Source organism: Dermacentor silvarum, chromosome 1, assembly GCF_013339745.2.
Source record: "Dermacentor silvarum isolate Dsil-2018 chromosome 1, BIME_Dsil_1.4, whole genome shotgun sequence".
Taxonomy (NCBI): domain Eukaryota; kingdom Metazoa; phylum Arthropoda; class Arachnida; order Ixodida; family Ixodidae; genus Dermacentor; species Dermacentor silvarum.
The window spans coordinates 33,655,291-33,682,012 of NC_051154.1; the positions used below are offsets into that span (position 1 = coordinate 33,655,291).

A 26,722-nucleotide genomic window follows, 5' to 3' on the forward strand; every position below is an offset into this window, starting at 1 on the left:
TATGATCACACTGCAGTCTGTACAAAGGAGTGCATTTACTGATGCAAGTAAGTGGTTATGCTAATGCTATATGATGCTATAAAAGTAAAAAATCAAGTAAACATGGATGTACTAGAGATGCTCTTGTAATTAAAACGAACTGGCACTTCTTGCATGATGTATACATTACTGATACATAACCACTACAAAAGATTAACAGTGGTGCCAATGACAAACTGAGATTTGGAGCAATTTTTAGAGCAGCAAAATCTTAAATTTGGAGCAGTTTGGAGCATCCAGATACAGATTCCGGAGCACTTTGGAGCTAATAAATGCCAGCTGCTGGACACGTCCTAAGCTATTTCAAACACTTAAAATTGACAAGCGTTATTCCAGAAAGTATTTGCTTGCTGTAAAACAATGTTGAGCTGCCTCTAAATACATGAGTTTCCCTTTAATTTAAATGAAGACAACTAACCGGTTCACACAGGGTGCTGTAATTAGTTTATTTGAAGTTGAGTGAAGCTGCTCAGATGTCTTTACACCGTATGATTTTTTTCATTGACAGCTGACACTTTGTTATGTTTTCAGCAAGGCTCTAGCATCAGTCAGAAACACCTGGCCAGACTCAATGGCATCAATGCTTTTCTGAGCCAGGCAAGCCTTGATGAGCCCCTCGTAACGCTCAGTCATTGCTTCAAACGACACCAGGTACTTTTCAACGGTCTGTTTTTCCTCGTGAAGCTGAAGCCTCTGTTCAGCAACTGGCCGATTCACAACTGGCATCGACCGATTATTTCGACTCCAGTAATTCAAACAAGCTCGATTATTCGGACTACTTTGAGGTGCCATCACTGGTACATAAATTTAAAGTATAAGTACGACTGAAATTTCAGACACCTTAAGGTATGCCATTCTATATAATTCGGACTCCGACTGCACGACTGCGCGCTAATTTGACCGCCGAGTTGAGCGGAAATAAATATATTTTGGCATTGAGACGTCGCCGACCACCATAGCATGGTGGTCGGCCATGTTACCGACACATTCGGCAAGCCATTTGGGAGTGCATTCGGGTTGGCTCCACGCGTCCAGCGTTTATTTATTGACGGGTTAACTAGCGACACGGTCGCGGCGACTTAGGTTGTTTAAGCGGCGCCGACTACACCCTCGATGTCTCCACCGACGAGGACAGTGACTGTTTCAAAAAAGAAAAAAATGTCGCAGTTTCGCCGGAAAGGCAAAGCATCTATTGCGATAGCGAATTAGTAGAGAGCTATACGGGCAGGTATAGTAGTTTTATCGGCTGCATAAACTTGGACACATTCATTTACTAACTGAATTAACAAGCGTGGTGTCAGCACGCACATGTAAACATGAATAGATCACACTCGATGACCGCAGATAACCACTGTCAAAACGCTGGCGTGAAGAAGTGCGGCCGCTGCAGCGAGCGAAGGTTCGTGCGGTCTATCGCTTGAACGGAAACTGAGCGGTGAAAGCATACAAAGGTCAGAGCCGTCTGGAGATGGCTTTCAAGATACGGTTCACGCGACAGCGCGCACCGGCGCAAAGTACGCAGTTGTTAGAAAAGCAGAAGTTGAAGCTGAATACAGGCAACCATACCTAAAGTTGCAAGTAACAGTGGCAGGTGATCAACATGATATTTTGTCACACTGGAAACCAGGCTCCCAAGGCTCTCGATACAGATGGCAGCAATATCACTGTCAGATTCCTTAGACTTCTGCTTGCACACCTCAAGAAAAACCCTGGAATTAAGAAGGGTTATGAATTAGAAGTCTCAAGCATGCTGCCCATGAAACGCTTGTGTGTGGTGCCTGTGCATTCCATTGAATTTTTATCCTGTCTACCCTCACTAGAATTTGCCTAGACCTTACTCAACTCTCCCTTCCCCCAAAATGACAGTGTGGTTCATACCTGACTTTCAGGTTCATGTTTAGTCTGTCACACTTGGCTCGTTCCACGCGAAACGTCCCAGACCCTAAAAGCGACCACCGTCGAATTTCTTGGAAAAAAATTGGGCTAGATGGCTATCATGTGAATGAGGTTTCACCAAAATATTTTTCACGAAAAAAATTATTTTGGTGATGTAAGCGCCCTCTGAAATTTTTCCGAAGAAGCAAATGTTGGTTGGAGGTAAATTTTTTAAACTCAAGTGTGAACTAGGTACAATGACAAATCTTATTTTTGAATATTCTACTGGCATTCTTATTCTTTCCCATGATGTCATAGGTGGACACATTTATGAATTTCCTGCATTAGTTATCACCAAAATACATTGGTGAAACCTAATTCACAAATCACCAACATAATTTTTTCCAAGAGAACTGGTGATGCTCACTTTGGGGGTCTGGGATATTTCATGTGGAATCACCCCCTTGGCAAATTTTTACACATTAGAGACAAACCTGGTAACCTCAACTGAGATACTGAAAACAGCTAAAACATTTGTTGCATTGATCCTGTTCAAATAGCGATGAAACTGAAATGCAGGTTCGTTATAGGAAAGTTATATTGCAGTACAATGAAGGGTGTTCACACGAGGGAGAAATCCACCTCCCTTCTGCAAGGGGGAGTGCACAACATGACGACATCACGCCTTCATCAGGTGGCAAAGCCGCAGGAATCTCTACCTGGTGGACTACGTCTAGAAGTGCCTGTAAAAGTTAATCAGTGAAGCCATGCACTGAAGGCTCCCTACCTTAGCAACACCTTTGAACGCTGTGAAGTTTTAATTTATGCATTCCCTGCGGGGATGGGGGAATGTTTGTTCCGAAGCTAAGAACGCTTTGTGGTGAGCGGGGAGGGGAATACGTGTTTAAAAAGGTTTGTTGAGCACAAGCACATGGAAAAAATAGAATAGACAAGACAGTACTTCATGTACTTGCGCTAAACAAATATTTGCCATGCCAACAAGGCCAAGCATTCATGATGGCAAGGGAAATATGCCCAGCCCTCGTGCATGAATCTGTTCACTGGCAGTGCGTGACCTTGCTGCTATCAGTAGAGCAAGAGGAGGTACGCCGCAAATGACGTCATGGAGTCCCCATGTGAATCCCCTTTGTGTAGCATGTGTGGGTTTAATGACTGTTTGCCATCACCCAAAAAGATCACGTACTTGTGACACCTGTGGCAGAAAGGATGTTCCACATCTGCCGCTAAGGTTTGTGAGGGGTGGCGCTGGCTAACTTTCCCAGAATTATAGTTCTAGTTGTAAAACATAAATACCCCAGAAAGTGGATGGGAAAACGGCACCGCAGTAGCTCAATGGTAAGAGCATCGCATGCGTAATGCGAAGACGTGCGATCGTTCCCCACCTGCAGCAAATTTTTTTTCCCATCCACTTTCATTTCCATTAATTTATCATTTCTTTAATTCAATTAGTAAGTACAAGTAATTTCCCCTATGCTGTCCTTGGTGTCTATGTTTGTTGGCTTCCTTTGATACCCCTCTGTGTATAGTATCATAAGCATTCAAACCTTTTAACACTTATATCTAAAGAAACTCGGATGAGCTCCTATGCACATCTCTTGCCCCGCCTCAGAAATCCCATTTCTCAAGCACTAGAGCATTTCCTGCTTCTAAACAGTTTATTTGTGTACATGAAACACTATGAGCCAGCATTGTTCCTTCCTGAATAGATAGTATATGCTACCTGCATTTCTTTCTCCATAGCTGCCTGCACCTCTGATTTTCCCATACAGTGAATTGGTCACCAATTAAATGGTCACTAATGGTAGATCAGACACCAATAATGAAAAAAGCACTCACATTTATGTGTAAATGCTTTTTCTTTCTCTTTTTGCTTAGTAGTACGTAGCTGCTCATTTATTCCGTTAGCCTTGGTAAAATACAAAGTATGCTAGGACAGACGATAATAGACTGAGCAGTGTTGTGCTCTTTTTTGTCACAGCTGCAAATTAGAAGTTATGTTTTTCTACCAATATGCTTTGACACAACTTCATAGTATGTTAGTTGGCCACCAAAATATAGCTTGGTGGCCCTGTGCCACAAACAAAGAAGCGATGCGCAGAGCGTGAGAGCGAGCGGAAGTCTCAAACGGCAGCTCGCAGACCGGCGGTTCGGGGCTCGGGTACTGGCGACCGGGTGTTCTGCTACCGTGCGGACCTGGTCTGAGATCACGCTCGTGGCTGGGCTTTCCTGCGCACAAGCGGCCTAGTGCAGCCCTTTGTCCTGGGAACCGGGACGCCTGACTGCTGCAATTGTTGGTGTTACCGACCAAGCTTCCCCAGTGACCGCCGCCAAGATCGTGGCCCGTATTCTAGCACATCTCCTCTCGACGACCACCTTCCGGCCCGTGAACCTCATCGTCTATCATCGCGCTCTGAATCGACGTAACGCCAATATTGCCGCACAAGGACACTGGTCTAGCCGATCGCCGTCACCTCAGAGTCGCCAGTCGCGCTCCCTCTCTGGCTTAGTCTGGATACCACCCGGGAAACTAGCCAGTGCAGCTCCGGGAGGTAAGGCTGCATTGACGACAAGGACCGAAAAAAAACGAGAAACCTAGAGTGACCCCTACTTCAAGACGCAATTTGTTCGGTGTTCTCATTGACGGCGTGACCGTTACTGCTCTCATTGATACTGGCGCCTACATATCTGTTATGAGTCGTACGTTCCGCCGCCGCCTATGAAAAGTGCTGACACCCGTTCTCTCTCCTACTGTGTGAGTAGCTGACGGCACCCGAACACCGGTTCTTGGTATCTGCACTGCCTGCGTTACTATTGCTGGCCACCACACTTCAGTTCTCATCGCTGTTCTCGACGTTTGCCCACATGATGTCATTCTTGGTATTGACTTCTTGACCGCCCACTCTGCCCTCATCCATTGATCTACTGGCATTTTGCAGCTCAAACTGCCATTGTGTCCTGATGACGCCGCATCAAGTAACACTCGCCTACGTTCCGTGGAGTTTCTACGCGTACCCGCTCAAGCTGCTACCTACGTCCTTATGTCACCGTTTCCCCCAGTCCCTGATGGTGAATATGTGGTCGCTCCCCTCACAGATCTGATCCTCTCGTGCAAAATCACACTTCCTCATACCATAGTGGTTGTTTCCAACAACAGAACGTTGCTTCCAGTCCTCAACTTATCTACTTCGACCCAAATTCACTTCGACCCAAATTCTTCCTCAAGGAATTTCACTAGCTGAACTGTCACCTCTGGAAGAATGTACTGTTTCTGCATTTGCTGCTGACGCTGAGACCGTGACCCAACCTGTCATACCGGCGCCAACGAAGGCTCTTATGGACAAAATGATATCCCCCGCCCTCTTACCTTCCCACAGTGAAGCACTCCGTGATTTCCTATTTTCTTACCTTGCCGTTTTTGATCTTGAGAACAGTCCACTAGGCCGTACACATGTCGTGGCCCACCGCATCGATACTGGAGATGCTAGCCCCCTTCGCAAGCGCCCTTACCGAGTGTCTCACTCTGAGCGCCAAGTCATCCAAAAGGAGGTTGAGAAAATGCTTGATATAGATGTGATAGAGCCTTCCTCTAGCCCTTGGGCATCCCGTGTAGTGCTTGTGAAAAAGAAGAACAACAACTGGCGGTTTTGCGTCGATTATCGCTATCTCAATCGGGTAACGAAGGATCTGTATCCTCTCCCACGAATTGATGTGCTCGACTGCCTCCACGGTGCGAAATATTTCTCGTCGCTAGATCTCCGCTCGATATACTGGCGAATTGTCATCGATGACCGTGACCGCAAGAAAACCGCATTCATCACAACCAACGGCCTCTACCAATTTAAGGTCATACCTTTTCGGTTGTCTAATGCTCCTGAAACTTTTGAACGCATAATGGACACTCTTCTAAGCGGTCTTAAATGGTCGACCTGTCTTTGTTATCTGGACGACGTCATCGTTTTCTCAGCCAGCTTTGAAAGCCACCTCCTTCGTCTGTCGGCCATTCTCAACATATTTCGCCGGGCTGGCCTCCAGCTCAATTTATCTAAGTGCACCTTTGGGCACCGCTAGATCAAATTACTTGGACACTTAGTCAATGTTACTGGTGTCCAACCGGACCCTGACAAAGTCCGTGTCATCCGCAAGCTCGCAGTTCCACGGTCCACGCAAGAAGTACGCAGCTTTCTTGGGCTTTGCTCCTACTTTCGCTGCTTTGTTCTCAACTTCGCGGTCATTGCTCGACCCCTCATGGACCTACTCAAAAAGGTTGCAACCTTTTCTTGGGGCGATGACCAAGCGACTTCCTTTGCGTCGCTGATTTCTGCCCTCACTTGACCACCTGTGCTGGCTCATTTTGACCCAGCTGCTAGAACAGAGCTTCGCACCGACGCAAGCGGCTATGGCATTGATGCTATGCTCGCCCAAACACAGAATGGAGCCAACCGTGTGATAGCATACGCCAGTCGTCTTCTGTCAGTCGGAAAAGAATTGCACCATTACTGAGCAGGAGTGCCTAGCTCTTGTCTGGGCTGTTGCGAAATTCCGTCCATACCTATATGGACAGCCGTTCGTGGTCATAACAGACCATCATGCGCTCTGCTGGCTCTCAACACTTAAAGACCCCACAGGGAGGCTTGGCCGTTGGACATTACGATTACAGGAGTACACATTCTCGGTAGTGTACAAATCTGGCAAGTTACACAATGACGCCGACTGCCTATCCTGCCACCTCGTTGAACCATCCGACTCCACTGAAACAGACCCCGACACCTACGTCTTAGCAATAACAGACTTCATCCATATGACCAACGAACAACGTATAGATCCATCGTTGCTCTCTCTTATTGACCGTCTGCAATCCGGCACCCTCGACCTTTCACTCAATATGTTCTTGCTTCAGGATAATGTTCTTTACCGCCGCAACAGGCACCCCGACGGCGTTGAACCCCTGTTCGTTGTCCCGCATCATCTGTGCAGGGATGTCCTTGTCCAGTTTCCTGACGCCCCAACTTCTGTGCACTTAGGCATCTCCAGAACTTATTAACGCATACAACGTTTTTTTCTGGAAGGGCCTTCATCGTTGCGTTCGCCGCTACGTAACATCTTGTGACCTGTGTCAGCATCGCAAGAAACCGGCAACTCAACCTGCTGGTCTCCTTCAGCCAATTGACATTCCAACCGAGTTGTTTTATCGAATGGGCCAGGTGACGTAGAGCTCCATCCTCCAACATGGAGCTCTACGTCACCTACTCACAGATTGCGGTCGCTGCTTCCTGTCTCGTGTGGTTGACGATCTAATTCGATCATGTGCTACTCATCACAACTTTGCCACCTCATTTCACCCTCTAGCCAATGGACTCACCGAACGCCTCAACACTGACCGACATGCTTTCCATGTACGTTTCCGATGACCACCACGACATTAGCCATCCGTTTGTCACGTTTGCATACAACTCATCGCGTCATGAAACTGCCGGCTACTCACCCTTCTATCTTATCTTTGGACGCTATCCCTTATTACTCTTTGAGACCTTGCTCCCTTCTGATCCAGCCTCCCAGTCCCCGACTTCTTATGGACAAGATGCCATCACGCGTGCACTCATCGCGTGCACAGTAGCCTGCGCTCGTCTCTCGTCATTGCAGACCGCACAAAAGACCATTTACGATCGTCGACACCGAGATATTGCCTTTCCACCGGGCTCTCTCGTCCTTCTCTGGCTCCCATCTCGTCGTGTTGGCCTCTGTGAAAAATTAATGTTGGCGTACGTCGGGCCCTACTACGTCCTGCGCCACGTGACTCCTGTCACCTATGAGATAACTACCATGGCATCCACCTCATCGACAGCCACACCACGAAGTGACATCGTACATGTTTCGTGCCTCAAGCATTACAACTGTGATACCCCATTTTGACCACAACAAGCACCGGGACGGTGCTTCACCGGCCGGGGATAATGTCACAAGCAATGGCGAAGACAAAGACGTCCTGCGGCTGGGTCAGAGGTTCTCCTGTCGGACTGAAAACCTGCTGAAACCTGTGCACTCTGTGCAGTCTTGGCTAGACAAGTGCTAGCCATTTACTGTTGAGTAAATGCTCCCCATAACAATGTCGAAGACACGGCATGAAACCGTAGCTTTCGTCGCCAACTCTGAAATTGAACAATTAAAAAAAAAATTTTAATATGCTTTCTACGATTACCTAATAATTCAGAAATTTTTGTGGCCCCTTCCGTGTGAATCGGCGACTGTAATTTTTGCATAAAAGATCACATTTCAATATAACGAAGCAAATTACCAATTTTACCGACTTTGTTATATTGAGGTTTACCTGTACTACCACCAACATGATGACACCAGGATTCAGGAAGAAGCATGTATAGATAATGCACAAAGCAGCATAGCAAAACGGGAAAAAGTATGCTTACAGAAAAGCCAATTCAACTGCTGTTACATTACACGCAGCATACTTTCCTACTGATATAAACATAAATTAAAGCTAAGCTTGGCGGCTCCTGCTGTGAACTTAATCAGCTGCTGAAACATCCAATACATTACAAATTGTAAAATACTTTTCCAGGCCTCATTAGTAATGACGTAAGCACCTCTTTGCTGAAGAGTCAGCAACACATTCTTAGCACTCACACTTGCATTGACTCACCTGGAAATTTTGAAGTGTGACTGGAGAAGGCGTTCATTGTAAAGGGCTTCAAAAGTCCCAGGATCCTGGACTTTCCCAAGTTCATGCCGTGCTGCACCAACTATGTGCTGCATGAAGCTTGAATTTTCCAACAGTTCCGAGAGGCCGCTGTATTCAGATGAAGAGCTACAAGAATTAAGTAAAAAATTAACAGCATGTCTAAAGAAAGCAAAAGAAAATGAATTTATTCTGCCACCTACCAGAAAAGGTTCTGTAAGAGCTTCCCCAGGAACTTTGTGCTAAGAAGCGAAGGCAAACTTTTTCGTGGTGCTGGTCTTGCTTTAACATCCTTTCTCTTGCTGGAAGCATTAGCTTTATTGTCCTTCTTTTTGTTGGAAGCACTTTGAAGCAACTGCTCAATGTCATTCAGCTGCCCAAAGAGCTTGAGGGCAACTTGTGCACTGCTGGCGCTATAAGTAAGTACACAAAGTAAGAAACACTCCAAAAGCTTTCATTTTTTTAAAATCTTTCACACCTACCTCCAACTTCCACATGACAGGGTGTGCTCAATGAGCGCTTCGCAAATATTTCTTAGCTCTGTTGCAATGAGTCTGTTCTTTTGACCAACACTACTTGCGCTAAAGTCAGACATCTTGTCCTGAAATCAGAATGCAATACACTCAAGTGAAACTGGTCCCAAATGATGCAAAAAGACAAAGGGAAGCTTTCCAACACTAATGTAATTCGAGATGCAGTACCAGTGAGAAGGCCTCCAATTCAGCATCCACCATGACATCTGTTAGGTTCCCCAAGAGTTTTTGGAGAGTATGCTGCACACTGCTTCCTTGTCCATCATCACTAGAGCCTTGAGAATGTTTCTTTGCAACCATGAGGCACCGATGGCAACCAAGGACAAGCTGACTCTGTAAGTGAGAGAAATAAAGACAGAAAGAAAAAAAACAAACATTGCATAAATGTGTTGGGCAGCAAACTATAATGTTTCAATTTATATACGATTCCCAAAGACAAGACTTGCATTTTAATTTGACTGCACGTTAACTTCAAAAAATGCCCTTTGTGAACACTTGCCAAAAATTTTAAGCAATTTCATACATCCCTCCAGAGTAAAATAACAGAAGTCAAGTGCATTACAATATACTTATACTTAAGTCAGCAAATATTAGTAATACAGTTAAACCTCGAATAACGAGCTTCAATACAGTAAAACCTTGTTAATGCGTAGTTGGCGGGGAACGTGGATCAGGTACACACTAAGTGATGTACTAATTAACCGACAATAGCGGATGTGCAGCTATAGATTTACTGGCCAAAAAAAAAAAAAAAATCCTAATTCTCACTTAAACACGCATGCAGACTAGTTTTATTTGCGCAGCAGGCAGCAAAAATTCTATGATTTTCACTTGCCGTCGGGGCTGCCTTGCAGCCATAATGGCATCCTCAAACTCAGGTAGGCCGTGAGCCAGTTTCTCCATCAGGCTCAACTTCTCTGCGAAATCCCTCACGACAGTCAACGCACTAGCAGCATCTGATACGGAAGGGCCCTCATCTACGTCGACATCAATGACGACACAGTAGAAGCACTAGAAGCTATGGAAGCAAGAAAGACGTCATGGGCTACCATGTTTTGACATCACTATCGGTGGCAACTGTAGTCCAGGAAAGTACCGTGCACCACAATTTTGCTAGCTATGGTCTGAAGACTTGACATTTCACTGATTCCACACTTGGACGCGGCGAAAAATGACGTAAATACTACGCACTAACTGTTTGGCATGCATTAGGCGACTACGGCTTAAGCGGTCAGCTAATACATAAGGTTCAATGGCAACAGGGCGGGGGATTCATCGTGACAATATTTAAATTGGAATTACCTTTTTAAGCAGGCACATATTAACAAGGTTTTACTGTACAGTTAAACCTGCTTATAACGAACCTCCATATAACAAATTCCTGGATATAACGAAGTTTTTCTATTCCCCGTCGTTACTCCATAGAAGCACATGAATTTGGGACCTCTACATAACGAAGTGGCAGTGGGAGACCCCCCTCGAAATAACTAATTTTCCCCGCCGACAACCTAGAGATTTCACCGCGAATTTTGTCATTTTTGTGCGAGCAGCAACCGGAAGCACCTTCTCCGCCGCGACAGAATGCGAAGCGGTGGCGTCGCACTTGGCGCGCTCGAATTCATGGCGACTGCGAGGCAAGAGCGAGCGCACATGTGCGTGTGTGCGAGAGGCGGGCCTGCATCCCTCGACCAGCGATCTTCCCCCCACGGGCGTGACCTTTCCCCCTCCCTTCATTCAAACCTGATCCCGCCACTTACTGCAGCTGGCCTAGCCCGCCAAGCCGGCACTCTCCTTTTCCAGTTGAGGGTGACAAAGAAAAAAAAAAAGAAAAAAATTTTTTTTTTTTTTTACACGATGGCAGCGCCACTCTTTAGTTGCTGCGGAAGTCTCTGCGCTTCACTTCACTACCCTGACACTAGATGACACTATACGACGCTACAACGCCATTGTGTCGCTGTCTCTTCGTTTCCGACGCCTCCCGCTTGTGCGAAACGACACGCGTCCACGCATCCAGTACCTGGTGTGACATTCCAAGGATAAGTGCTTCGACTAAAACGGAAAACAGGTGCACGTTACAATCGAGTGAATACGGTAAGCGTTTCTTTTTCGAATTTTCGTGCCGAACCTGCATATAACGAAATCCTCTTTATAACGAAGCTATTCGGGAATTTGTCAATTTCTTTATATCCAGGTTTAACTGTAAACCAAAATCTGATATATAATGAAGTATTTAACATTTTATCTTCATGCCCATAGAACACCATGTAATTTTAAACTCAACATAACAAAATTTCACTGCTGCTGCCAAAGAAGACCGAGGCAATAAATTGAAACTTCTGCGGACACCACGGTCAAGTTGATGATACATACCGTTGTTTGTGAATGCAGCTTTCAAATCGTGCTGTGCGGCTGCCAAAGAGGAACAGCATCTTTTCCTACAGCAGAAATTCAGCTCGCCATGCCCTCCAAAATGTGTTGCCAGATCTCAGAGGCAATACACTAGCAAGTGCAGTGTTGATCAGAGGCAATAGTTGGCGCACTAGTGGGCCCAGGTATAGGTGCACAGCATTGTGCACTCTACACAGCATAGTTCTGTACCTTGCGCGTGCCCTGCATCAGCGCCCGATTGGGTGTTTTGTTGGTACAGTGTAGACCACTTATAACGTAAGTCGCCGGAGTCGTGAATATTTGCACTATAAGCAGTACAGCACTATAACCAAAACAACGATTTTCAAGCCCTGCACGTATTCAAAACATGTAGACCAAGCAGCCGCGCGTATCCGAGAATCGAAGCGTGCGACTGGGAGATTTGCATCCATTTAAATTTACGAAAGTGAAAGGTTAATGTCAAAGTACCCACGATCTTCGCATGAAGCAGACAAAGTAATAATTTTAAAAAATGTCTCAGTTTCACCCGAAAGGCGAAGCATCAATTGCTATAGCAAATTAGCAGAGAGCTATAAGGAGTAGGGATAGTAGTTTTATCGGCTGCATAAACTTGACACATTCGCTTACTAACTGAATTAACAAGCGTGGTGCGAACGCGCACAAGCAAACATGAATAGACTCGATGACCGCAGACAAAGAACTGTCAAACCGGGGGCGTGGGGAAACGCGGCCGCCGCAGCGAGCGAAGGTTCGTGCGGTCTATCGCTTCAACGGAAACTTAGCAGCGTAAGCACAGCGCATACAAAGGTCAGAGCCGTGTGGAAATCGCTTTCAAGATACGGTGCACGCGTCAACACCGACAGCCGGCACAGGCACAAACCCAATTGGTGGCAGAGTAGAAGCCGCCCTCCCGCGCTGCCTTCCCGCTTTGCTGCTTTCGTGTGGGAGATTGCGTCGCCAGTTCCCCTTGCGCCCGGTTGCAAGATTGCATTTGGTGCCGCAGCACAGCGTCGGCCCCCCTCCCTCCCTCCCTCCTTCCCTCCCATACCCCTACGGCCTTTCGCGCGATGGAAGTCGCGTTCGCTCTCCGCTGTGCGTTCACTCTCCGTGAAGGTGCGCGTCCCCCGCGCGCTTTCCCTCGCACATACGGCGCGCGGCGCCGATTTTATCGCCCTTGGACTCATGCTCCTCCTCCGCATCGCCCTCGTTGATCTCCTCTCCCATCGGTGGGCGCACCTCGTTGAGAAGCGTGCTCGCTACCGCCCTTGTCGGTGAGATTTTCCCGCGGAAGCCGCATTATAACTGGTATTTCATTTCACGCGGCTGCACTGTAAGCGGTATGCGTATACAAGGAGTGCTATGGGACAATTAATGGGAGTCTGAAAAGACCATACTATATCCAGTCCTGCACTATAAGCGGTTATGTTATAAGTGGTCTATACTGTACTGCGTGGCAAGTAAGAGTAGCGGTAGAGGTGGTAGTACTAAACGCAATGCCCTAAAGCTTGAGGACTAGGCTAGTATCTTGCAAGCGATCTCGATCAGCGAGAAAAATTATGGCCCCGCTTGTTTCGGAACAACACAGATCTTGAAGTCGAAACAAGCTATCCTCGACTTGCTCAAGAAAAGTGCACTGCTCCTGCAACAAGTATTATAAGTGGCAGACTGATTTTTCGGAGCTGCTCGAACTTACCTGCAGCACCGTTGCCTACTTTATAAACCCATGTGGGTGTTCTGTGAAAAAATTGACTTACAAGACGTCTGTTGAACCAATGCATAATGACAACCGAAATTTTCGACGCCGTATCAGACCTTGCTCGATTTAGATTTGACACCTCTTTAAAAAGGCTCAAAGGGGGTTGCTCGTTGAAACTGATGTAACGACAACATGTTATAGCGTTACTGCTTATATCATTGCAATCATACTACTCATGCACCTTACTTTGGCAACATTGTGTAGACAAAGAAAGCCATTACTCGACTACACCTGTGTCGCGTGCGCTGATGGCCTCGTTCTTGCACCCCGCATGACGCAATTGTACCTAAAATTAGCCTTATGCACGGCGTTCAGAGAGGCATACTTTATCAGTACATATATCCATATGAGCAGGAATGGTCGCATTTGAGAGAGCTCACTATGCCATTGTAGCTATGTTTTATAAAACTCGAACTGGTGTTCCTTAGGAGTTGTAAGGGGTAAAAATGATCAATATTGTTACGTAGCAAGACACAGATGAGAAGTTATATACAAGTATATTTATAGATAAATACGCCGCACTTGGCCAAGAGCCAACAGCCCACGCTAGCCTCGAATCGTCGTCGTCTGCACACTGCTCGCCTCTTCGTCATCGTAAATGCTGGACCGTAGCACTACCCCCGGCGGTAAAAGCGCCGTCCCGGAGCAACTAAAGGCCAGACTCAGAAGCGGTGTAGTACGCCTCGACATAACTGGATGGCCGAGTAGAGGGTGACGTAAAAGTGGCAGGAGCAATTTCGTATGTCACTAGCGTCATCTGGTACAGCACGCGGTAGGGCCCCGTGTATTGCGAAAGGAGCTTCTTGGAAAGTCCGACGTGACGAGAAAGCGTCCACACCAGGCGAAAACTGTACGTCATATTGGCGGGCCTTGTACAGATGCTGCTGAGTGGTTTGTGAGGCCGTCAGTCGAGTACGGGCAAGCTGGCGTGCATGATCAGAGAGGGTGATAGCGTCACGCACATACTCGCTTGTTGAGGTTGCACCAGGAGGAACTGCAGTATCAAGGGGCAAGGTCGCTTCGCAACTGTACAGTAAATAAAATGGAGAAAATCTGGCAGTGTCGTGCCGAGAAGAATTACAAGCAAATGTGACATCAGGAACGGCAGTGTCCCAGTCGTGGTGGTCCTTGCAAACGTACATGGACAGCATATCTGTGAGGGTTTGGTTCAACCGCTCCATCAGTCATTGGTTTGAGGATGGTATGAGGTAGTCAGCTCGTGTTGAGTGGAGCTGGAAAGCACAATGTCGGCGATAACTTTCGACAGGAAGTTACGACTACAGTCAGTAAGCAGCTGTCTCGGAGCGCCATGAAGCAAGAAAATGTCACGCAAGAGAAAGCCTGAGACGTCAGTGGCCCAAGTGGTTGGGAGAGCTCGCGTGATGGCGTATCGGGTGGCATAATCACTTGCAATGGCTACCCATTTGTTTCCAGAGGATGACGTGGGGAAGGGGCCGAGCACCTGAGGCATTTTCCAACGCTGGCAGGGACCCCAGGCAGCAACATAGCATTGGACGCAGCGAGCGAGACCAGGCCAATACAAGCGGCGGCAGACGCGGTCGTACGTGAGAGTTACCCCAAGGTGTCCTGCAGTGGGTGTGTCATGGAGCTCAAAGAGCACAGTCCGTCGTAGATGTTTGGGCACGACATGAAGATCAGGTCTGCCAAAAAGGAAGTTCCTTCGGTACAGAATGCTGCCCTGGAGGACAATCGGCGAATGGAGGCGTAGGTAGGTGTAGAGTGCACACGCTCGATGAGTGCTCGCAGCGATAGGTTACTGCTAATCGGCGATGTTAGCGAAGGCAGACAGAGAAAATGCTGTTGGTGCTACTTCTGTCGGCATCGTCAGGCTTGTCGACCGGGTAGCGAGACAGGCAATCAGCGTCCTTGTGTAGATGACCAGATTTGTAGATGACAGAATATCAATATTCTTGGAGGCGTAACGCCCAGCGACCAAGTCTTCCTGTAGGATCTTTCAGTGAGCACAACCAGCAAAGCGCGTGATGGTCTGTTACAACGGAAAAGGGTCGGCCATATAAGTATGGGCGTAACTTCGCAACCACCCAAACTAGGGCCAGAGACTCACGTTCAGTGATGGAATTGTTGCGCTCAGAGGGCGAGAGGAGCCTGCTTGCGTTAGCGATAACATGGTCGTTGCCGCGCTGGAAATGTGCTAGTACTGCGCCAATTCCGTGGCAGCTGGCATCAGTACGGACTTCAGTAGGCGCGAAAGGATTGAAATGGGCCAGAACGGGCGACATTGTGAGAAGGTCGATTAGATGCGTGAATGCAGAGGCCTCGTTATCGCCCAACTGGAAAGGAGCGTCTTTCTTCAAAAGCTCAGCTAGTGGTCATTTTTCACGAAGCGGCGGAAGTACGAGCAAAGGCTCATGAAGCTGCGCACATCCTTGACACACTTCGGAACAGGGAAGTGCCTAACAGCATGGATCTTGCCTGGGTCTGGTTGCACTCCGTTCGCGTCAACGAGATGCCCAAGGACGGTAATCTGGCGACGGCCGAATTGGTATTTTGATGCATTAAGTTGCAGACATGCTCGGCGAAACACGTCAAGGACTGCTGAGAAGCGCTCGAGGTGCGTAGCGAATGTTGGGGAGAATACTATAACGTAGCCAAGTAGCACAGGCACATAGACCATTTGAAGCCATGAAGAAGGGAGCCCATCATGCGTTTAAAAGTGGCAGGAGTGTTACATAGACCGAACGGCATCACTTCGTATTGATAATGACTGTCGGGTGTTCCAAAGGCAGTCTTCTCGCGGTTGAGATCGTCCACGGCAATCTGCCAGTAGCTGGAACGAACATCAATAGATGAGAAATAGTGAGCACCGCGGAGACAGTCAAGGGCGTCATCAATGCAAGGCAGGGGATACACGTCATTTTTGGTAACCCTGTTAAGGTGCCGATAATCCACGCAAAAGCGCCATGAGCCATCTTTCTTTTTCACCAGTATAACAGGTGACGCCTATAGACTACACGATGGTTCAGTAATGTTCTTGGCAAGCTTTTTGTGAACTTCTGCGTGAATAACTTGACGCTCAGCCGGCGACACTCGATACGGGTGGCAATCAATAGGAGGGGCATCGCCTATATTTAGCTGGTCAGCTGTAGTTTGGGCCAAAGGACGATCGTTAAAGTAAAAAATATTGTGGTAGGAAAACAGAGTGTGGTAGAGCCAACACCACCTAGATAGCACAAGGCCTACGCACTCCGATCATGACGTCATGCTACGTGGCCTGACTATCATAGAATCTAATCAGGATGCTCCCGCGTAAGCAACAGTGATTTTGACGTCACCGCTTTCGTCACGCCAGCCTTGGCAAGGGAAAATTTGAGCCAGGTAGGATGACGTCATAGATCTGAGTGCATAGGCCTGTGCTATCTAGGTGGTGTTGGTAGAGCTCATGAGCGTGCTCGGACGGCATGTTGGGCGCAATCATTTTCTGTAAGTCGGCGATGGTACAAGTTGCTGACTGCGATAGTAGAGGACGATCGGCTGAACTGTCGTCTACTGCAATAGATGCTACTGAGTGATCCTCGAATGAGCAAAAGCTGGGCCAGAGACATCCTACGTGGCAGCAATTGTGTCGTCAAGCCAAAATTGACCACTGGCAGGCAGAAGCAATTCGCCGTAATAGATAAAACTGCATGAGGTATTGTGATTCCATGTGTAAGGAGGACGTCTTGCATAGGAGCCGCGATTTAGTGATCGTCGGGTACTGGTGGGGATGACACAAAGTCAACGTAAGTCAGTGGCGAAGGTGGCAAGCGAATGAAGTCTACAGAACTGAGATGACTGGGGTGTGCTTCAGCGGGATCCAGAACAGGTAGGTCAAGGCAGAGAGTACTAGGGAGTTTTAGTATAGCGGAAAACAGCAAACGCAAGGATTTAGCGTTAGCATTGCGTGCTGCAAACTGCGCCTGCGCAGAACGTAAACGTAGCCAGAACTCTTACGTACGTACGCTATGTCCGGAATATAGCGTTCAACGCTAACGCACGCAAGGGATTCCGTACGTAGGGCAAGATAGCAGCGCCTGTTGAAGCGAGAGCCGTCCACTTCGGATCTATCGAGTCGTCGGCCTGCACTGTTCGGCTCATTCGTTCCCCACTAATGGTCGTGTTTGCTTTAGATTTGGGTGATGATGCTTCGACAGCGGCGTAAAGGTGACAAATGGGCGTTGTTTTCGATATACGTTCTCGATTAGCGGCGGAGTAGGCTTAACGAGAGGGTTTGCTCATGTTTGCTGTATCCGCCTCGAGATGGCGCCCAAGTGTATTTGCATTAGCGTTAGGGTTTTGCTCCGTTCCGCTATTCTAAAACACTACCTTGTACCGCGCAGTGCAGCCTTTCTTTGCGTTAGCGTTGAGTCGCACGCTAACGCTAACGTAAGCGTTTTCCGCTATACTAAAACTCCCTACTGTCTGAACAGTCGATGAGAGCGTGGCGAGGAAGTCCAAGCTGAAGATGATGTCGTGGGGACAGTGAGCGATGACTGTGAATAGAACGGTAGTGGAGCGATCAGCAACGGAGACGCTGGCGGCACACATACCAATTACGGGGGCTGTTCCACTGTCGGCGATACAGACAACAGGCGTCATGGCAGGTGTTGTTATTTTTTTCAGCCGGTTACGAAGGTCAGCGCTCATTACCAATAAATGCGCCCCAGTGTCTATAAAAGCAGACACAGAAAGACTGTCGACAAGAAGGTTCCGATGAGTGGAAAGCGTCAGTAGAGGATTTGGCGGTGTAGGCAGCAATGCAGCATCACCTCGAGGTGCTGCATCGTCTAATTTTCCGGCTGGGAGCGTCCGTAGGGAGTCGGCGAATATGAGCGACGGGGCTAGGGCGAGCGAGATTGTCAGTGTTTTGGTGCAGGAGCAGTTCAGTGCAGGAGATTCAGTGGCGGCATTATCAGACCGTGCGGTATAGGGATGAGAAGGGCCGCTTGAAAGAGAGTAGCCAGTATAAGTGGTCCAGGTCGGGGAACTCCAGCGACTGCGACAGTGGGGAGAAATGTGCCTGATTCGACAGCAGTGAAAACAAATGAGCTTGTCGTCAGCAGTGCGCCATTCAGATGGGTTGCGGAAACATGGTGGGTAACAGGATGTGGGACGGGGCGGAATTGAAGAATTCAGGTGGGAATCGAAGAATCCGGGTGGGCATCAGGGTGATGGGTCGAGCAGACGGTGTGAAGACCCATGTTGGCGAACTCCTCATGGACAACTGCGTGGATCAGGGAAACGTTGACTGCAGGTGCGTTGGAGGAGCTGGAGTCGAAGGCAGCCGGATAGGTGGCCTCAATCTCTCGCCGGACGATCCTGGTAACATCGCCAGTGTTGTTGGCACGAGGAGCGTCGGCACAGGATGATGTCGCCTGGGTGTTTGGTAGCCAGGCAAACTGCTAGTCAATACGTCGGCTTTTTGCGAGTTCCAGGCGGCGGCACTCTTTTATAACTGCATCCACCGTCGCAACGTTGTTGAAAACGAGCAAGTTGAAGACGTCATCGGCAATGCCTTTGAGAATGTGGGAAACCTTGCCTGGCTCAGTCATGTGTGCATCAACTTTGCGGCATAGAGCCAAGACATCTTGAATGTACGCGACATAGGGCTCTGTTGACGTCTGCACACAGCCGGATAATGCCTTTTTCGCAGCAAGTTCGTGACCTTAGGGGTTGGCGAACAAATCTCGGAGCTTTTGCTTAGGCGAATCCCAACTGGTCAGCTCATGTTCATGCATCAGAAACCAAACTCGAGGTGTGCCACCGAGGTAAAAGACGACGTTGGCGAGCATGATAGTAGGGCCCCACTAGTTATTGGTGCTGACGCGTTCGTACAGGCTGAGCCAGTCCTCGACGTCTTCCCCATCTTTTCCCGAGAATACGCCAGGATCATGGGGAGCGGGGAGAGCGATGTAGGTTGTCGAAGTGGCAGCAGGTGTTGGAGCCGGCCGAGTCAAGCTGTCAGAGCCTTCGTAGTGGACGTACCGTCCACTGCGAAGCTTCGTGACGAGGTACAGGGAACGTCCACCTCCACTAGATATGTTACCTAGAAAGACGCAGACGAGAAACTATATGCAAGTATATTTACGAACTAATAGCCGCACTTGACCAAGAGCCAACAGCCCGCACTATCCTCGAATCTTCTTTGTCGTCGTCTTCATACCGCTCGCCTCTTCGTCATCGTAAATACTGGACCGTAGCAATACAGTGGAATCTCAATCATACGATCACGGCTAATACGAATTTCCGGATGATACGAATTTTTCTGAGGTCACGGCCGAGCCCCATTACTTTGCAACGTGCTAGAGAACGGTTGTTACGAATTGACTTTCGACCCGCGTCGGTTGATACGAATAAACGCCGCCCCACCGACGGCCGCGAAAGAGAACAGCGCACAGCCTCACGCGTTTTCCCTTTCGCTTTTGGTGCGGAGGCGCGGACGCGACGCCGGACAGCGCGGAAGCCGCGACTGGGCGCGAAGAGTTCAATTGAAGCGGTGGCGCTTTTGTTGCTTTTGTGCTTTTCTTTTTGTCTCTTTGCTCGCTGCGGCGGCCGCGCTTCCCCACGCGCGGCCGCTGCAGCAAGCGAAGGTTCGTGCGGTCTATCGCTTCAACAGAAACTGAGCGGCGTAAGCACAGCGCATACAAAGGTCAGAGCCGTGTGGAGATCGCTTTCAAGATACGGTGCGCGCGACAACACCGACAGCTGGCACAGGCGCCGCCCCCCCCCCCTTCTCTCTCCCGCGCTACCTTCCCGCTTTGCTCCTTTCGCGTGGGGAGATTGCGTCGCCAGTTACCCTTGCGCTCGGTTGCAAGATAGTAGTAGTGATTTTATTGAAGAATAAAATGACGCTTATTTCTGCTGCCCAATAGGGAGCACGGCGCAGCGTCAAGGTTGCAAGATACGCATTTGGCACCGCAGCACAGCGTCGCCCTCCCTCCCTCTCATACCCCCACGGCCTTTCGCGCTACGTAAGTCGCGTTTGATCTCCGCTGTGCGTTCGCTGTCCGTGAAGGCGCGCGTCCCCCGCGCGCTTTCACTCGCACATACGGCACGCGGTGACGACTTGATCGCCCTTGGACTCGTGCTTCACGTCTCATGCTCCTCCTCCGCATCGCCCTCGTTGATCTCCTCTCCCATCGGTGGGCGCACCTCGTGCTCGCTACCGCCCTTGTCGGCGAGATTTTCCCGCGGAAGCAGCAATTTTGTCTCACGCGGCTGCACTGTAAGCGGTATGCGTATACATGGAGTCGGAAAAGGCCGCGTTGTAGCCAGTTCTGCACTATAAACGGTTACGTTATAAGTGGTCTACTGTAAATGCTTTTTACTGTACGCGTGCCTGAGTGAGTTCACCTCTCGACTCTGTAATTTAGCTAGTTTTAATTGTGTTTCGATTATACGAAATTCGGCTAATACGATTTTTTTTCGTGACCCCGTGAGATTCGTATCATCGAGATTCCACTGTATGTTGCAAAAATTTCAGGCTTCCTGTCCAAAGATGGCATGGAGAGACTTGGGCAGCAAAAAAGAGGGATATCCAATGGCTTTCACCACGGCGAAACATTTCCGTCTCCATAGTGAGCGCAAGGGCAGGAAATTGACAAAAGTGCAGAAGCCCCAACTATCAACGAGTACGGAGCACTCGTGCGGATCAGGGATCAGTTCTTCACCCTAGTGATCAAACACCCTCTGCAAAACAAGCGGTCACACTACGAATGCCCAGGGCGTAAGTACGATTGCAAAATTAGACTGTAAGCCTCCCACTATCTGTAACATAAGTTAGGCATGAAGGCTTTTAATGTGTGAATAAATGTAACTTGTGTATCTGGTTACGTCATTTCTGTACCCTAGTGTCCATGCAGAATCTGCAGCAAGTACAATAGGTTTCATGTTCCCCACTACGGCTGCATCCCTGATACAGCCTACCTAAATTTCTTGAGACATGATGCGAGCGCGATGTTGCAAAACAGAAAATGTGGAGGCTGTGAACAAAGTTGCCGTAATTCAGGTGATGTGAACTCTAACCAGAACATACCAAACAGAACAGGCAGGCACTAATGATGCAGCATCAAAAGGGCACTTAAGACAATTTTATGATTTGTTTCTTTGTTCCTGAAAAGTTTGATCCAGATTTCCTGCACCACATTTTGCAGGTTCTGTCCTCATATAGGCATGTTACTTGAAAAATGTAGGTCGAAAAAAGCTAATTTCTTTAAAACTTATTTTGGGGGGTTTAACATCCCAAAACTACACAGCAGGTCATGAGGGACACGGCATTGAAGGCTTGCAGTTTAATTTTGACTGCCTTTAATGTGCACCTAAATCTACGTACACAAGTGTTTTTGTATTATTATGTACACCCCTATCAAGATGTGGCTGCCACGGTCGCGAATCGTACCTGCAACCTTATGCTCAGCAGTAGAACACCATTGCCACTGAGCCACAGCTGGCAGGTGAAAAGCTTGTTCATACTTCTCAGAGTCCCGATGACATAATAATATATGCCAATCATCAATGAAGTGCTGATGATGTTTATTCCGGTAGGTGCCACTATAGGCCGGTAATACTTATGGCTTGACTACACTACAATATGTTAGCTAAGCTAACTAGTGTCACCCAAAATAGAGGTGGATGAGGAGATGCCTGGATATGGGGTACTCGGCACAAAGCACTTTCCTTGAGTAAAACTCTCCCAAGCGAACACGGGAGGTTTATATCAAATAAGGAGTGTCATTTCTGCATTACAAGCAGAACATGAACTCACAAAATGTTTCATTCCGACACATACTAAATCAGTCTCCTAAGTGTGCCCTTCCATCTCAGGACTTCTCATATGGTTTTGTATGTGATTGTCATATAGTCTCCAGAGAGAACACCACAAGGACAATACTCTAAGGAGCCCAGGCAGAGTTTCGGATGAAGCTGACTTCGCACTAGCACCCTACTTGAGAGGTTTGTTTCCATTACGTTTATTTAATGCTTTTTATCTTTGCCTCACAGATACAAACACAGTAAATGTGCCCAAGCCAATGAAACTTTAATTTTGGTACGGTCAACAATAATTGAAAGGTATTGTAAAATACATAGGTGCTACTGAATTGCGGCTCATCACATCACATTCACACAAACACTGATGAATTAGCTAGCCATCGCTTACAGAATTTTATAGATTACACCTCTGGACCCTGGCAGAATGATGCATCAGTGACCTATATGACGTGATCTACCGCCTACATCAAAAATTGAAATTCACTTTACTGTGCCTTTTAATGTTGCTCGGCCAGCTGGCTTATAGCGTGAAGCTAAAGAATGCAGCACACATTCAAACTGGAGACGATTGCCTTGTTAACAATTTTTATCATATCTGTCCATCATTTTTGTGTGCTAGATGTACATTTCAGCACAACTGTATCATTAGACATGGTGAATGAAAATACATTGTCTGTTTACATCCAGGTAAGCTTATCTAAAACTGCAACGAAAAGACAAAGACAATCAGCACATAGTTTTGTGAGATAGATAAATGAACTACTGCAAGCACTTTATTTCTGATCATTAAATTAAATGTAACACCATTATTACAACTGTTACAATGTGTGCACTATATTTTGTTGACAGAAACGGGAGTTAACAAGAAAAGAACAAACCAGAGGTTCTTGCAAAATTGCCTTGTCCATGTTGATCTGGACAACTCCCGACAATTTCAGGGGCGGATACGAGCTGTCATCTCCATCATAGTACTTCTGCAGCTGAAAAAGTAATTTAAAAAAAAAGAGAAAAAAGAAGTGGCATAAATCAGTGGTTTTTGCAAGACAGCACGATGTCATGTGAAAGGAGAGAGTGATTAAGAAAGAGTGAGGGGGCAGGCTACATTGAATTTTAGCAAGCCAGGAAAAGTAGCAATTTTTTTGCCACCAGAAAAGCATCTACCAAGTCAATGGTTTCAAGCTCAAAAGGACTTCATTCTAAAGTATTCCTCACCACAGTTGCATTTATTTTAAAAATGCGATCTGAGCCAGGGTTGAATTAGGTCCAGCGGCCTGTTTCTTAAAATGAGCTTCCTCTCAACAAGCTTCCAGTATCTAGATAATACCTTGACTTTCCTGGACGATCATGTGTTGGTAATACTGTCCAGGATGGTTGAGAAACTGTTGCTCAGCTGTTCGTCCAACAATCAAAAGTCTCAAACCTACCCTTAGCAGTTTGTGTGTGCATAAGATGAATGTCAGCTTTAATAGGCAGGTTCCGCCTTTGAGAAAAGCTGGTTTCCCTCTTGGTACCAAAGCTACTGTCTCGGAATGCTTCAAAAGCTACATCAAATCTTTTAGTTTCTACAAGGTAGCAGAAAGCACAGACGATAAGAGTTGCGGGCATGACTTATAGTCAAGCTCCGTTGTCGTGTGTAGTCAATAAGGAGTCAACATTGTTTTCACTGCTGGCAAGATAGGAAAGATGTGCACTGCTGTGCAGCGAAAAGAAGACATGACAGATATTACTACATAAGACATCCTAACAAGTTTGTATGATGCAATATTGAGTAGTTTATAATATTCATTCAAGTTGCACTTAATTTTATTGTTGGGCAGACAGGCTACAGCCTCTATGAGATTGAATGAGCACAAACGGTTGCTGAATGGCAGAGCGACGTCTAACTTTTCATTGCACTGTCGTGAGTGTAATTGTAACCCTAAATTTGAACCGTGGGAGTGAGAGATACAGGAAGAAAGAAATCTCATGGTTGAGGCATGCCATAAATGGCAATTTAGGCAGCATGCGTGCAAGCCAGCCTTCGATTATTCTCCATAAAGAATTATCATGCTTTGCTACTTTCTGTGAATGAGCACATGATTCCATAACTGATGGGTTGGCACTGTTTTAGTGAAGCATGTACAGAATGTTGTGTGCGACAGGGCAACGTTTCATATGATAGTCAGTGTGTGTTGTCGTTTTGGACTTTCTTGTGTCCATGTTTTTCTACAACTGCTTTTACAACCTTGAATCCTCACTATTTTAGTGTATGAGTTAACAGTTCGTGTGACCCTGCAAACAAGCTTGAGATTAAAACACAGAACATATTACACTAGTCTATAACAGACCGGCCAACCTTAGAATTCAACAAGTACAACAGTGGAAGCTAAAAAATACTATTACTCAGTGAAAAATAGTAAAAATTATTTGATTATTTAACATGCTGACTGTTTACTAAATATTCAAAGCCTTTGTTCTGTAGGCATGGTGTGAACAGCCACATTGCTCTATATATCTGTAGCAACAATGATCTGTGCAGGAGACAAGCAGAAATGTTTATGAAGTCTATTATAGAAATATTCACAATAAATAGTGTGCAACTAAGCATGCCCCCTTGTGGCACACCGGTCTCTTGGGTGAATGACTTAGAAAAAGCGTTACTCACTCTTACGCGGAATGTGCGGTTAGATACTAGGTAACTTTCGATTGTAACATGTTGCCACGGACACCCATCGCAGAGAGATCTCGGAGAATGCCGGAGCGCCATGTCGTGTCGTAAGGTTTTTCTAGGTCGAGAAATACTGAAAGACATAACTGTTTATGTATAAAAGCATCTCTAATATAAGACTCAATGCGAACAAGGTGGTCTGTTGTGGACATACCTTCCCTGAAACCACATCGGAAGGGGTCTAGTAGTTTGTTATTTTCAAGGAAACAGGCGCCTGTTGATCATTTTTTCAAACAGTTTGCACAGACAGCTTGTTAGCGCTATTGGCCTGAAGATGCTCGCTAGGGACGATCCTTTGCCTTGTTTAAGCAAGGGGATGACTATAGCCTCCTTCCACGAGGACAGGATATACCCAGCCGCCCACATGGCATTGAAAAGAGACAGGAGTGTTTTCAGCGCTTCAGGATGCAGGTGCTTAATCATTTCATACATGACACAATCGCCGCCTGGCGCCAAGTTGTTGTAGCAATTATGAGAAGCTTTAAGTTCAACTAGGCTTATTTGGAAGTTGTAATCTTCATTTCGTGAACATTTTCAATCTAGGGGCTTTTGCTCTGCGTGTTCTTTGAACCTGAGAAATGTTTGTGTATAATGGGACGCACTGGATACATGTTCAAAGTGTTTGCCCAGACAATCTGCCTGGTCTTCCAGGCTCTCACCTTGGTTACTGACTAAGGGTAATGGGTGTACCTCCCGGCATTTGAATTTATAAACTCGATTCCACACTTTTGCCTCATCCGTGTATGAATTTATACTGGAGATAACCTTCTCCCAACACTCTCTTTTAGCACGTCGACGTGTTCTTCTACCCTGGGACCTTATTTGTTTGAAACTAATCAAGCTTTCGGAAGTTGGAGAGTCGCGAAGTCGTCCCCAAGCTTTGTTTTGATTTTTCGTGCTTGTTTACATTCTTCATTCCCCCACGGGATGCGACGTTTATTCGCAAGTCCGTTAGTTTGATGGATCCATTTCGTGGCAGCGTCAATTATAAAGCCTGTTATATATGCCACAGCGTCTTCTATATTAAAGAAGGCAATATCATCCGTGCTTAAATATGTAAGTTCTCAGAAACGTTCCCAGTTAGCTATGTCAACCTTCCATCGGGGAATGTGTGGTGACCATATATCTTGTTTTGTTAAGTTTAATATAATTGGGAAGTGGTCGCTCCCAAAAGGGTTCTTGAGAACGGACCACTCCAGGTACAGCATTAGTGTACTCGACACGATACTTAAATCTATGGAGGAGTATGTGTCGTGCGCCATGCTGTAGTACGTTGGCTTTTTCTTATTAAGCATACATGCTCCTGAGGAAAAAAGAAAGTTTTCGATTAGGCGACCTCTCGCATCGCAACGAGAGTCTCCCCACAACGAGTTATGTCTGTTCAAATCTCCAACAACTATGTATGGAGCCGGAAGATCATCTATGTAGTATTGAAATTCAGTTTTATTAAGTTGATAACTGGGAGGGATGAATATAGAACTGATAGTGACTAGCTTGTCAAACAGCACCCCTTGGACAGCAACTGCCTCTAGGGGTGTACGAAGTTTTATTTCCTGACAGGCAACACCTCCATCGACTATGATAGCCACACCACCGGATGACACGACAGTGTGCTTGCGGTCTTTGCGAAAAATAGCATATTGTCTGAGGAAATTTGTTTGTGTATGTTTGAGGTGTGTTTCTTGAACACACAGCACCCTGGGACTAAACTTGCGGAGGAGTTCTTTAACGTCGTCAAGATTTTGAAGGAGACCTCTGACGTTACAATGAACTATTTGAGTGCCCATATTAAAAAGAGTTTTGTGCTATGTGTTTAATAAGAAAAGAAAGTTAGCTTACAGAACCCTTTAGAGGCCCTGTAATGAGAGGTTTCTCTTTTTTGGAGCGGTCGAGAGGTTCTCGCCACTCCTTAGGTGCTGGCTGCG

General features: G+C 47.0%; 1 protein-coding gene across 1 annotated transcript in view; it reads right to left on the reverse strand.

Moving 5' to 3' along the window:
- The window catches only part of LOC119459658 (Fanconi anemia group I protein-like), an 82,870-nt gene that overhangs the window by 21,708 nt on the left and 34,440 nt on the right, over nucleotides 1-26,722 (reverse strand). The window contains exons 16-21 of the mRNA XM_049666316.1: nucleotides 22,969-23,070; nucleotides 9,328-9,492; nucleotides 9,109-9,227; nucleotides 8,830-9,039; nucleotides 8,591-8,755; nucleotides 1,606-1,748 (exon numbers count right to left, since the gene is read on the reverse strand). Coding sequence (XP_049522273.1) covers nucleotides 1,606-1,748; nucleotides 8,591-8,755; nucleotides 8,830-9,039; nucleotides 9,109-9,227; nucleotides 9,328-9,492; nucleotides 22,969-23,070 — 904 coding nt within the window. The remainder of the gene's footprint in view (nucleotides 1-1,605; nucleotides 1,749-8,590; nucleotides 8,756-8,829; nucleotides 9,040-9,108; nucleotides 9,228-9,327; nucleotides 9,493-22,968; nucleotides 23,071-26,722) is intronic.